General features: G+C 48.1%; 1 protein-coding gene across 1 annotated transcript; it reads right to left on the bottom strand.

The window, feature by feature from the left end:
• Nucleotides 1-71: 71 nt before the first annotated feature.
• On the bottom strand, nucleotides 72-14,730 carry LOC311376784 (transcription factor SOX-13-like; the record flags this gene model as incomplete). Its single annotated transcript, XM_084491256.1, has 7 exons — nucleotides 72-237; nucleotides 1,492-1,568; nucleotides 4,305-4,419; nucleotides 8,253-8,321; nucleotides 9,570-9,742; nucleotides 10,241-10,318; nucleotides 14,628-14,730. Coding segments are annotated over 7 exons (781 nt in total), but the record flags the coding sequence as incomplete, so codon positions are not given.
• Between the last annotated feature and the right edge of the window lie 542 nt (nucleotides 14,731-15,272).

The raw sequence follows: 15,272 nt of genomic DNA, 5'->3' as shown, positions 1-15,272 counted from the left end.
TTCACCCTCATCTGTAGGACTACGGGGGTTAGTCTGTCTGTCTGTGGAGGAGGAGGTAGAGGAGGACTCACTGAGCACCGTGCGCGCCGGGCTGAGGGAGGGCTCCCTCTGGACGTCCCGCGGCCGGTAGGACCCCTGCAGGCCCGCCATGCCCAGCTCAAAGCTCTGGGGGCTGGGCGTCTTCCCCAGCTCCAGCCCCTTGGGCTTGGAGGTCAGGTTCAGAGGCTGGCCGGCCTCCTGGAGACGAGGAGAGCACAGGACGATGAAGAGCACGCACACGCACGCACACACACACGCACACGCACACGCGCACACACACACACACGCACGCACGCACGCACGCACGCACGCACACACACGCACACGCACACACGCACACGCACACACACACACACACACACACACACACACACACACACACACAGAGAAAACAAAGGCGAGGGCGTGTGAGGCTGTGTGTGTGTGTGCTTATTTGTGATGATGCATGGCTGATTTGGCACGTCAGAGGCAGCTGTCAACACCTGATTCAGTGGTTCCTGTCTTTTGTCCGCCTGTTTAATCTATCTTCTCCTCTCCTTTGTTCCCTGGCCGCGTTGGCCTGCTACCTCTTCTTGAGAACCGCCCGCAGAAATTGAACTGTTACCGCGCTCAGGAAAGGCTGGGAATACTTAGGGATTACCAACGCACATGGAATACAAACGGCCGAACCGTTCTGAGAAAAGGGTGTGGTGGATGGTACATGCTGCTGAGGACTCTAACACACACCTCAGATCCCCAGGCTGCAGGCATTAGCTCTACATGTGTGTTAGGAGACGGTGTGTCGGTGGATCACCGGTTTGGTATTTGTTTGTTAGTTTTCAACATGGCTTTATGTTACGGGCTCTGATCATGCAGAGATTTCAACATGAACCTGAACTGGCGATACAGAGGAAGTGGAACAGAATAGTATGCTCCATGTGTTCTGTGCGGTGAATAGCTGATAATCTATTCATCTTACACATTGATCTCGAACAACACTAGTTTAATGGCTATTTGTTTAACACACACACACACACACACACACACACACACACACACACACACACACACACTTGATACGCAGTGAGTGTAAGCGTTTATGTCAAAAACCGAATACACAGAAACATGCATGGAATGTTTATAGGAATGAGAGGAGACAGAGAGAAGAGACAGAGAGAAGAGACAGAGAGAAGAGACAGAGAGAAGAGACAGAGAGAAGAGACAGAGAGAAGAGACAGAGAGAAGACAGAGAGAAGAGAGAGAGAGAAGACAGAGAGAAGAGACAGAGAGAAGAGACAGAGAGAAGAGACAGAGAGAAGACAGAGAGAAGAGACAGAGAGAAGACAGAGAGAAGAGACAGAGAGAAGACAGAGAGAAGAGACAGAGAGAAGAGACAGAGAGAAGAGACAGAGAGAAGAGACAGAGAGAAGAGACAGAGAGAAGCAAGGCCATCCTACCAGTCCACAGCCTCACCTGACGGAACGCACCACTGCTCCTCTTGGCGGGGGTCTGGTGCGGGCTCGATAGCAACTGCATGGGGTAGTCCACTGCTGTAGAAGAACAAAGGAAAGGGGGGAGAAGATGGCACTGTGAAAAACAACACATTATCTAAAGCAAACATGTTGCAGACTAAGAACTAGACCATACCTACGAACCTCCTTTAGAAAACCAGAGCCACGGAACATAATGGTGGACCGTATTCTATGGTCCCTCTCCCGCGCTCTCTCTCTGTCTCCCTCTCTCTTTCAGGGCCATTATGATTGTGAATAGAAAATACATTTCTAAATCTCAATCTCAACTCAATGTCAGCCTCCTTTTATATATATCCATCTCTCGGAACACTCTTTCACTCTATGACTAACACATAAGGGCCAATGGTTTTTTACGTAGAATCTAAGCGGAAATGTAATGAAAGGCTATCTGTAAACTCTGCCCACATTTTTTTTTAATTGGCCTTGGTGTCTTTTAGGTTTGAAAAGGTAGAAAAACACAAGGCCTCTTCAAAGCTTTTAAGACCGTGAAAGCCAGTTCTTACAAAGCTGCTCTCTCTAGATGTGAGCATTCTATATCCTGCGCGCACACACACACACACACACACACACACACACACACACACACACACACACACACACACACACACACACACACACACACACACACACACACACACACACACACACACACACACACACAGTGTTTTCTGTGTGCTCTCTATGTGGGAGGTATGGCCTACACTATTGTTCAAATACAAGCCTACGACATGGCTACTCGGTGAGCATTGGTCTTCTCTGAAAGCAGACCTTGAGCTGGTGTGTGTGGACCATCGGATACTTCCTATGCTACCAGTACCAGGACCATATCAAAACCAGAAGCAGAGCAGTACCATAACGATACAAAATTAATACCAGGATCATACCAATACTAAGCAGTACCATACTAGTACCAAAATCATACTAATACCAGGATCATAGTTATTCCAGGACCATACCAATACCAGGACCATACTAGTATCAGGATCATACCAGTATCAGGGACATACCAATACCAGGACCATACTAGTATCAGGATCATACCAGTATCAGGGACATACCAATACCAGGACCATACCAGTATCAGGATAATACCAGGACCATACCAGTATCAGGATCATACCAGTATCAGGGACATACCAGTATCAGGACCATACCAGTATCAGGACCATACCAATACCAGGATAATACCAGGACCATACCAGTATCAGGATAATACCAGGACCATACCAGTATCTGGACCATACTAGTATCAGGATAATACCAGGACCATACCAGTATCAGGATCATACCAATACCAGGATCAAACCAATACCAGGACCATACCAGTATCAGGATCATACCAGGACCATACTAATACCAGGACCATACCAGTATCAGGATCATACCAATACCAGGATCAAACCAATACCAGGACCATACCAGTATCAGGATCATACCAGGACCATACTAATACCAGGACCATACCAGTATCAGGATCATACCAATACCAGGATCAAACCAATACCAGGACCATACCAGTATCAGGATCATACCAGGACCATACCATTATCAGGACCATACCATTATCAGGACCATACTAATACCAGGACCGTATTCATACCAGTAAAATGGCTCAACGGCTCACCACTACCAGAAATATACAATACCAATACCATACCAAAGCACCATACTGGTTTTAAAGACTATACTGGTGTCATTTTGTTGCCACTACCAGAGAGTGAGTGGTACTTACGTTCTTTAGTTTGACCATCAGAGTGTGTGCAGTCAGAGCCAGCCATAGCGGTTTAGGTCAATGCAGCAAGACACAGAAGACAGTGGGTGAAGAGAGAGCCACATTGCTTATGTAGTCATTCCGGCCTCGTTATAATGTTGTCTTTATCATTTTAACACATGGATTAAATCGATTCCAATCACGACCGATTTCTATACTCAAATACTAACTGCAAATATGGCAACACACACATGTGTATTTTGTTGATTTAGAAAAGGGAAAGGCAAAGAGTCAAGCTGTTGCTCAGATTGTCACCTCAGAACACACACTCTGTCTGTGCATGTGTTGTTCTGGATTGTGTTGTTCTGGATTGTGTTGTTCTGGATTGTGTTGTTCTGGATTCAATTCAATGTCATTTGATTTGTATAGGCCTTGATCACCATCACAGTCTCAAAGGGATATCAGGCTGTGTGTTTATGACCCCCCCTGACCCTAGCCCCCCAAGAGGAAAAGAAAAAACTCCCTTAATCAGCAAGGAAGGAACGCAGAGTGGGGGTCCCTCCTTCCAGGGATGACCAGGAGTGCAATGGGGGCCAAAATTGACGTACATACATACATACATACATACATACAGACAGACATACATACAGACAGACGTACAGACAGACAGACATACATACAGACATACATACAGACATACATACATACATACATACGTACAGACAGACATACATACAGACATACATACAGACAGACGTACAGACAGACGTACATACAGACAGACAGACAGACAGACGTACAGACAGACAGACAGACGTACAGACAGACGTACAGACAGACGTACAGACAGACGTACATACAGACAGACAGACAGACGTACAGACAGACGTACATACAGACAGACAGACGTACATACAGACAGACAGACAGACGTACATACAAACAGACAGACAGACGTACATACAGACAGACAGACAGACGTACATACAGACAGACGTACAGACAGACAGACAGACAGACAGACAGACAGACAGACAGCTTACCCGGCTTGCAGGGTATTGGCTGCAGAGGCATGGACAGCTGGGGGTCAGAGGTCACCTGGAGAGCCTGAGCGCTGGGGTGGAAGGCCGGGATCATCACGTAGGGCATGTTGACCTGCTGGGGCCGCACACACACACACACACACACACACACACACTCAACATCTGGAAGCTCGAGATCAATCTAGAAATGTGTGAATTAGGGAAACTTGGCAGGAATATTGGTGCAACATTTTTTTACATTATTTGACTTTCAAGATGTGAACATTTCCACCTTACGCATTAGGATATATTATAAAGAAATGTGATGTATTTGAGCAAAAATCTATTACCATATAGCATTTCAAACAATTGATGGTTTCTTCATTGCCAAAATGGATAGTGTAATTATATTTCCTTTCTAGTATAAAGATAACCAGTGCAAAAGCATTTCCATATTGACGGTTAACAGAAGTAATCGCTAAGGTTCAAATGAATACCTCGGGAAGATGTGATCTCACTTCTATTCTACAGGACATTCATGTTACTTTGCATGAAACTGAAGACTTCATTCAAGTCAGAATTAGTGGTTTGTACTGAAAGTGACAGTAGTAGGTATTGTGGAACGATCACGTCCTACAAGTTCATCAGAAAAGTGTGAGAAAAACATCAACGTGGCACGCTTCGATTTTCAAGAGCTTAAATGGTTGAACTGGTTTTTTTATTTCATTTCTTGTACTCTTACACTATCTGCTTCCTTTCACTGCAATAATGCAACCATTTCCCCACGGTGGTTAAACAGAGATGAGGTCTAATCTGATCAGGGTTATCATATTCTGCTACAAGAAGCCTTAACAACAGAGTTATTTAGCAACACTTGCACTGCATGAGAGCTGTAACAACATCAATAGAAGACTCTTCCTATTTCCTGCGGCTTGTTTTAGCGATGCCAGAGATACCTTGCGTATGGCTCAACAACATCGTAATCTGTCACCACGCTGAACATCACAGCATCTCTTGCTTGAGTGGAAGCGTTCACACAACACAGGATGTAAGAAAGAGGAAAGCACTTCATATCTGCTGAGAGATGAGAACCTTCTGTGTGCTGCCTCACGTCTTTATTCCCACTGGGCTCTACACACAATGAGTGAGGAACTGACATAGAACCACTGTATGGACTGAGATAGAACCACAACATCAACTGAGATAGGACCACAATATGGACTGAGATAGGACCACAATATCAACTTAAGACGTTTTTACACTGCCAGATATGCCCATCTTATGCCACCTTTTTCGCGGCCCGGTCTGTGTGTTTACACTGCCTGAGGTCAATTGCCTGCTTGAGCTAGCACCCCAATTTACCCTCCGGGCCCTACACACATCAAAGTCACATCAATATTCTAAATATATTAAACAATATTTAAAAAAAAGGTTATCAACATAAACTGGTTTTAAAGAACTAGCTTGAACAAAATGTACTTCATACGAGTATGATAGTGTCATATTGGGGAGGGTATAACTCTTACCCTCAAATCAAGATTGTATTTCATGTATCTAATGTTGAATTCCAACACGATGTAACCACACACTGACCTCAACCTAACTTTTTGTGAAACACTGCACGAAATCAAACAATGTCCCCTATGATGTATTCATTAGGCCACGGTCATATCATAGGACCTCGTTATCGTTGCATGCAACTTTATTCATTATCGTCATTATAATAAATACACAGTACCACAAACATTCACAGCAGTGGTGTGGCCAGAAATGTCGACATGGGTGGGCACAGAAAAAAACAGGCGGGCAAAGCCAATTTGATTGATAGGCCTAGATTAGATGCACCATACAAACATTATTCAAAGGCATGTTATATTTATGACATAAAGGTGGAATTTATTAAAGGCATTTGATCACAGCTGACAAATTACGCAGAAACATTTTAAACTTGCGCAAAACTGCATGGACCCATGCATGGGGGGTTCATGCATGGACCCATGCATGGGGGGTTCATGCATGGGTCCACCGCTAAACCTTTTACAGTCGAGTCGTCCTCGACGACAGCCTATAACGGCTAACGGCTAACGGCTAACTAACGGCTGTATGTCTTTATTTCTTATAGAGTGTGAGGGCTCTCACAGCAGCGTTCAGGAGGAGCTGCTCTCAGCTGAGCGCGGACTTGCGCGCCTTTTTTAGACGGTGAACGTAAACGAAGGAAAGCCCTCTGATTGGACCGGGCAAGACTGACAATGAGGCGGGCCTAGGCCGGTCCAGGCCCGTCCTACGGCTCTGATGTCATCTGCATGTCAAAGATAAAACATGGAATTGATGAAGATTCATTTGATTCAAATGGAGATTAAATCGATTCCAATCACGACCGATTTCTATACTCAAATACTAACTGCAAATATGGCAACACACACATGTGTATTTTGTTGATTTAGAAAAGGGAAAGGCAAAGAGTCAAGCTGTTGCTCAGATTGTCACCTCAGAACACACACTCTGTCTGTGCATGTGTTGTTCTGGATTGTGTTGTTCTGATTGTGTTGTTCTGGATTCAATTCAATGTCATTTGATTTGCCTTGATCACCATCACAGTCTCAAAGGGATATCAGGCTGTGTGTTTATGACCCCCCCTGACCCTAGCCCCCCAAGAGGGAAAGAAAAAACTCCCTTAATCAGCAAGGAAGGAACGCAGAGTGGGGGTCCCTCCTTCCAGGGAGGACCAGGAGTGCAATGGGGGCCAAAATTGACGTACATACATACATACAGACAGACGTACAGACAGACAGACGTACAGACAGACAGACGTACAGACAGACGTACAGACAGACAGACGTACAGACAGACAGACGTACAGACAGACATACGTACAGACAGAGATACGTACAGACAGACGTACAGACAGACAGACGTACAGACAGACGTACAGACAGACAGACGTACAGACAGACATACGTACAGACAGAGATACGTACAGACAGACGTACAGACAGACATACGTACAGACAGACAGACGTACAGACAGACATACGTACAGACAGACGTACAGACAGACAGACGTACAGACAGATGTACAGACAGACGTACAGACAGACAGACGTACATACATACATACGTACAGACAGACAGACGTACAGACGTACAGACAGACATTAACCGTATGGATGATGGTTGTGCTGCTGATGACGAGCTTACCCGGCGTTTGTAGCCTACACTCAGATGTGAACTCATTCTTGCATGCGAGTCTCTTGAATCATAAATAAAACCATTAGTAGTATTCTAATGATTAGAGAGAGGTCTCTAGAGGTCTACTCTCCGTGTGCAGCCTGCTCTGTGAAGACGGGGATTTACCCCCTCGGTTTTACACAGGAAACTTCAGATAACGCCTTTAGAGATAGGACGGCTGTAGGACTGAGATAGGCCCGCTGTAGGACTGAGATAGGCCCACTGTAGGACTGAGATAGGCCCGCTGTAGGACTGAGATAGGCCCGCTGTAGGACTGAGATAGGCCCGCTGTAGGACTGAGATAGGCCCGCTGTAGGACTGAGATAGGCCCGCTGTAGGACTGAGATAGGCCCGCTGTAGGACTGAGATAGGCCCGCTGTAGGACTGAGATAGGACTGAGATAGGCCCGCTGTAGGACTGAGATAGGCCCGCTGTAGGACTGAGATAGGACGGCTGTAGGACTGAGATAGGACTGAGATAGGCCCGCTGTAGGACTGAGATAGGCCCGCTGTAGGACTGAGATAGGACGGCTGTAGGACTGAGATAGGCCCGCTGTAGGACTGAGATAGGACGGCTGTAGGACTGAGATAGGACTGAGATAGGCCCGCTGTAGGACTGAGATAGGCCCGCTGTAGGACTGAGATAGGCCCGCTGTAGGACTGAGATAGGCCCGCTGTAGGACTGAGATAGGACTGAGATAGGACTGAGATAGGACTGAGATAGGCCCGCTGTAGGACTGACCTGGATCTGCTGCTGCAGCATGTTGATCTTGTGCTGTTGCTGGATCAACTGCTGCTGCTGCTTGGCGATCTGCAAGTGTTGGACACACACACACACACACACACACACACACACACACACACACACACACACACACACACACACACACACACACACACACACACACACACACACACACACACACACACACAGGGGTAAGTGGGCGGCGGTCCGGCGGGCGGTGCAGGGCGTTGTGGTGCAGAGGGGGGGACAGAGGGGGGACAGAGGGGGGGACAGAGGGGGGGACAGAGGGGGGACAGAGGGGGGACAGAGGGGGGGACAGAGGAGGGACAGAGGGGGGACAGAGGGGGGACAGAGGAGGGACAGAGGGGGGGACAGAGGGGGGACAGAGGGGGGACAGAGGGGGGGACAGAGGAGGGACAGAGGAGGGACAGAGGAGGGACAGAGGGGGGACAGAGGGGGGGACAGAGGGGGGGACAGAGGGGGGGACAGGGGGGGGACAGAGGGGGGGGACAGAGGGGGGGACAGGGGGGGGACAGAGGGGGGGACAGAGGGGGGGACAGAGGGGGGGACAGAGGAGGGACAGAGGGGGGGACAGAGGAGGGACAGAGGGGGGGACAGAGGGGGGACAGAGGAGGGGACAGAGGGGGGGACAGAGGGGGGACAGGGGGGGGACAGAGGGGGGACAGAGGGGGGGACAGAGGGGGGACAGAGGGGGGGACAGAGGGGGGGACAGAGGGGGGACAGAGGGGGGGACAGGGGGGGGACAGAGGGGGGACAGAGGGGGGACAGAGGGGGGACTACCTGGTCCTGCTGCTGCCGTGCCGAGGGGGGGACAGAGGGGGGACAGAGGGGGGACAGAGGGGGGGACAGAGGGGGGGACAGAGGAGGGACAGAGGGGGGGACAGAGGGGGGACAGAGGGGGGGACAGAGGAGGGACAGAGGGGGGGACAGAGGGGGGACAGAGGGGGGGACAGAGGGGGGACAGAGGGGGGGACAGAGGGGGGGACAGAGGGGGGACAGAGGGGGGGACAGAGGGGGGACAGAGGGGGGACAGAGGGGGGACAGAGGGGGGGACAGAGGGGGGACAGAGGGGGGACAGAGGGGGGGACAGAGGGGGGACAGAGGGGGGACAGAGGGGGGACTACCTGGTCCTGCTGCTGCCGTGCCGAGGGGGGGACAGAGGAGGGACAGAGGGGGGACAGAGGGGGGACAGAGGGGGGACAGAGGGGGGACAGAGGGGGGGACAGAGGGGGGACAGAGGGGGGACAGAGGGGGGGACAGAGGGGGGACAGAGGGGGGACAGAGGGGGACTACCTGGTCCTGCTGCTGCCTGGCCAGCTCCATCTGCTGCTGCTGCTTCTCCAGCAGCAGGGCGGCCATGTTGCGCTGCTCCGAGTGCGCCCCCAGCAGCTGCTCCCTCAGGCCGCTCAGCTGGTTGATCATCACCAGCAGCTGCATCTCCTTCTCCGCCAGGGACTCGGGCGTACCTGAGGACCGCCGCCGTGACCCACAGGACGTTGGAACTCATGCAGCTGTGTGTGTGTGTGTGTGTGTGTGTGTGTGTGTGTGTGTGTGTGTGTGTGTGTGTGTGTGTGTGTGTGTGTGTGTGTGTGTGTGTGTGTGTGTGTGTGTGTGTGTGTGTGTGTGATATACACCTATACATAGTTCTAGTACATGGAATTAGCCGTTCCTCTAGCGACTGCGCGTTAGGGAGGAATGGTCCGCGTCCCTGAGCCTTTAATCATGTCTAACTACACCTGGAACAGAGAGAGGGGACGATGCACCGGCTAACAAATAATCATTGGAAAGCACAGAAGTTAATCTTAGCTGAAACTTTAATGCCTGAGAGACTTTGGTCTGAGCTGTTGAAATTACTTTCTACTTTCGAAGCTACTTTTTGGATTGTAGGCAAGAGGGCAATCGCAGGCATGGAGCAGAACTAATGGAATGGACCTTTTCTGGCAAAGTGTGAGCGGAGGGCTCACCTTTGAGCTGCTCGGCGCTTCTTTCCAGAAACTTCTCCTTCCAGTCCGTGCTCAGTAGCTTCTCGATTGTTGGCATGACTATGACCAAGGACACAAACACAACAACACAAAGTCATGGTACATAAAATACAAGCAGAGAATGCGGTTCCTAAGAAAATACAGTGAGTGCTGTAGTGTAAAGTGAGTTATATTGAAGTCTGAACAGATTAAGCTTCATAATGTCAACATTCAAACCATTTTCAAAAATGTAAAATAGTTAGAAAAAGACTGAATTTTTAGAGTTAAAACAAATAGTTTGAAATGGTTGAATCAAATCAGTGTAAAGGCCAATTTACACCGCAGACGCTTTAGACGCGTTCTTTAGTCGGCCGTCAGACGTCTGACTTCAGCCAGAGATAGAATCCATTCAGACCAGTGCGCTGACTCACACCGGCAGCGTTCTACGCCCGCCTCACGGCCACCAAAGCTTAACTTACGCTTCACTTCTATTTCCAAGCGTTTCTGAAGCGTCTCGGTTATGATGTTATCTGATGAATCTTGAAAATATAGCAAAATAAACGGCGGTGGTGTGAATTGATACGCCTACGTTACACTCACGTCTCTCTCTCGCCTGCGGTGTAAATTCCCCTTAAGAGTCAAGTAAGTGTAGAAGAAGAGTGCGCGTGTGTGTGTGTGTATATATATATATATATATATATATATATATATATATATATATATATATATATATATATATATATGTGTGTGTGTGTGTGTGTGTGTGTGTGTGTGTGTGTGTGTGTGTGTGTGTGTGTGTGTGTGTGTGTCTGTGTCTGTGTGTGTATACACATGCCTGCCTTAATATTTGAACAATATAGAAAAATGTAAATGATAGTGCACAATTTCAAGCAAAGATTAACCTTTCAAGTCCCTAGGTGCAAAACTGTAGAAGTAGTTCTAAAGGTCTAAAGGCGCTGCCTGTAGCATTCACCCTAACACACCTCAACAGAACACAGTGTGTTCACTACACACCTCAACAGAACACAGTGTGTTCACTACACACCTCAACAGAACACAGTGTGTTCACTACACACCTCAACAGAACACAGTGGGTCCACTACACACCTCAACAGAACACAGTGTGTTCACTACACACCTCAACAGAACACAGTGTGTTCACTACACACCTCAACAGAACACAGTGGGTCCACTACACACCTCAACAGAACACAGTGTGTTCACTACACACCTCAACAGAACACAGTGTGTTCACTACGGTGCACTAAGTGCTACTGAGTAGGGTGGTTGAGTTCGGGCCAAGCAGGAATCAACGCAAAGAAAAAGGAGGTTTGTGAGGGTTGGACGCTTGTGTTGAGGAGTTCCAATGTGTGTGGATCGATAGCAACACCAGCAGAGTCAATTCCAAGGGGGTGGAATTGCATGTGTGTGTGTGTTTGTGCGCACGGGTGTATTTGTGTGTATGTGGTCAAGGGTTCAAGGTGCACTTGTGTGGCTGGAAAGGTCACCTGAAAGGGCAGCTGTCCACCAGAACAACCAACCAACACATGCTGCCTCTAACACAACCCAACACAACACAACACAACACATGCTGCCTCTAACACAACCCAACACAACACATGCTGCCTCTAACACAACCCAACACAACACAACACATGCTGCCTCTAACACAACCCAACACAACACAACACAACACATGCTGCCTCTAACACAACCCAACACAACACATGCTGCCTCTAACACAACCCAACACAACACAACACAACACATGCTGCCTCTAACACAACCCAACACAACACAACACATGCTGCCTCTAACACAACACAACACAACAGATGCTGCCTCTAACACAACCCAACACAACACAACACAACACAACCCAACACAACACATGCTGCCTCTAACACAACCCAACACAACACAACACAACCCAACACATGCTGCCTCTAACACAACCCAACACAACACAACACAACACATGCTGCCTCTAACACAACCCAACACAACACAACACATGCTGCCTCTAACACAACCCAACACAACACAACACAACCCAACACAACACATGCTGCCTCTAACACAACCCAACACAACACAACACAACCCAACACATGCTGCCTCTAACACAACCCAACACAACACATGCTGCCTCTAACACAACCCAACACAACACAACCCAACACATGCTGCCTCTAACACAACCCAACACAACACAACACAACACATGCTGCCTCTAACACAACCCAACACAACACAAAACATGCTGCCTCTAACACAACTCAACACAACCCAACACAACACATGCTGCCTCTAACACAACCCAACACAACACAACCCAACACATGCTGCCTTTAACACAACCCAACACAACACAACACATGCTGCCTCTAACACAACACAACACAACACACAACTCAACACATGCTGCCTCTAATACAACACAACCAACCAACACATGCTGCCTCTAAGACAACACAACACAACACAACCAACCAACACATGCTGCCTCTAAGACAACACAACACAACACAACCAACCAACACATGCTGCCTCTAAGACAACACAACACAACACAACCAACCAACACATGCTGCCTCTAACACAACACAACACACAACCCAACACACAACACAACCTAACACTACCCAACACAACACAACCTAACCCAACCCAACCCAACACAACCCAACACAACACAACCCAACACAACCCAACACAGCACAACACACAACCCAACACAACCTAACACAACCTAACACAACCAACCAACAGCTGCTGCTGCCTTCTTCCTCTAACGGCCGCAGCACAATGCATAAAGATCTTAGTTACTACTTTACAACCTCGTTGATGAGCAACATTTAGAAAAACATGTACTTTTAATTCAGCATTGGGTGAAATCGAAGCGTAGTGTGTACTGAATGCATGTTGATACACTCCTTATAGGGGGTAACTACTACAACTACAACTACGACACCGGCTTCCTCCATCTTCTGCGCCAGCTTTTTAAATAAATCGCCGACCCGAAGTGAGTTGACAGCTGTCTACTGAAAACATCTTTCTCCCGCCGGAGCAGCCCCTCCACCGCCCGTCCGTATACGGCATTCCCCCGATTCCTTCTCCCCCATGGCCGAGATAACCCGCACTACGAGTCTTTACTTGTTGTGGAAGTACCCGAGAGTCAGAGAACCCGATGCAGTCTTTAAAGGTCCCATGGCATGTAATGTTCACTTTATGAGGTTTTCTAACGTTAATATGAGTTCCCCTAGCCTGCCTATGGTCCCCCAGTAGCTAAAAATTGCGTTAGGTGTAAAACGAGCAGTATGTATCCTGCTCCGCCTTTGAAAAAATGAACGCTCAAACGCATCGATTTGGGATCTGGCCCCATATGTCGTTATAAGGGGCCAGGTTACCTCCCCTTTCTCTGCTTGGCCCGCCCAGAGAATTTGGCCCGCCAATGAGACAATGAGCTAGGACTGTGCCAGTGCCACATGTGTGTGTGTGTGAATACACACACTGTAACGCAAGTGTTCTTTGTATTTTGGATAACCGTACTGCTGTTGGTGTTATGGCGCATAACACGCAACACAATAACGCCAGCCTGCATAAAGCTCCCATTTGGTGTAAAGACCAGACTGTGTCGGGTTCTCTGAGGTCTCTGGTATTTCCACAACGAGACTCGTAGTGGGGGTTATCTCGGCCATGGTTGAGAAGGAATTGGGAACCGCAACATGGAGGAGAAAGGTATTGCCCGCTGAACGCTGCCCGTTGGGAGACAACCCTTGAACGTCTTCAAGTACTGTATTAGGGCCCACTAACACCTATATTAAAGCATCCATAAAATAGCATGCCATGGGACCTTTAAGATTCATAACATCAGAGAATACCCCGTCAGTTCGGCCGCGCCGCAATGAATGAATAAAGATCGTAAAGACGTCGGAAGAATTTTTTTTTTATTTTGACAGATGTGCCCAAAGTTACAACTTTACAACCTCGTTGATGACCCACATTTAGAAAAACACGTACATTTAATTCAGCCTTAGGTGAAATCTAAGCGTAGCGTCTGTGTGCTTCCACCTGCACTGAATGCACGCCATGCGCGCTCCCACGGCCGGGACACAATTCTTATAGAGGCTAACTACATTGGGAGAAGTTCTCGAGCATGCGCAGAACGCAAACTCCGAAACGATGCTGTGTACACGCAGGTAGAGACCAGACTATGAACCACTTATCTAGGTGTTCTTATCCCATTTAGTAGATCGGGTAAAGGTGTTTACATGCATTTCACAAGTCCTGTTGAGGTCTTATTCGTTTAGTTACCCGATTATGACTCTGCATGTAAACGTGCTGAGTGAGAGAGGAGTGAGAGAGGAGTGAGAGAGGTGGGCGATACCTTCGCTGAAGATGGGCCGCCCCTCTGGCCGGCTGTAGACGCTGGCGTCCCTCAGGCCCACGGGGCTCTGTCTCAGAGGGAGGTCCTTACCGGGCGAGCCGTCCTATCAGGACACCAGGAGAAGACGTGAGACATTAACATTCAGGGCACTCGGCAGACTCTCTTATCCAAAGCCACTTACAGTAAGTACATTTGTGAGCAGAAGGAGAAACTGTATATCGCTGTCGGTACAGTAAAGATGTTCATAGAACTAAGTTTCAAGCACTAACAATCACTAGGTTAACCAATCCCCCGTATACACTAACCATCACTAGGTTAACCAATCCCCCGTATACACTAACCATCACTAGGTTAACCAATCCCCCGTATACACTAACCATCACTAGGTTAACCAATCCCCCGTATACACTAACCATCACTAGGTTAACCAATCCCCCGTACACATAGCTATACATAGTACCTAACACATAGGATAAGATGCTACAACATGCTAAGTACTATTTATTTTTTGTTTTTGAGTGTCAGGATGTACAACATACAATAGAATCTAAATCAGAATCACTCATTTTATATATATATTTATAAAACGGGGGGCCTAAATCAAGCGATCTGATTGGTTCCCAACCGTTGTATATTGAGCGTATA

The sequence above is a fragment of the Micromesistius poutassou genome (assembly GCF_964030765.1).
Source record: "Micromesistius poutassou genome assembly, contig: SCAFFOLD_5585, whole genome shotgun sequence".
Classification (NCBI taxonomy): Eukaryota; Metazoa; Chordata; class Actinopteri; order Gadiformes; family Gadidae; genus Micromesistius; species Micromesistius poutassou.
The sequence above is the reverse complement of the archived record's forward strand: the minus strand, read 5'-3'. Positions and strand labels throughout refer to the sequence as shown.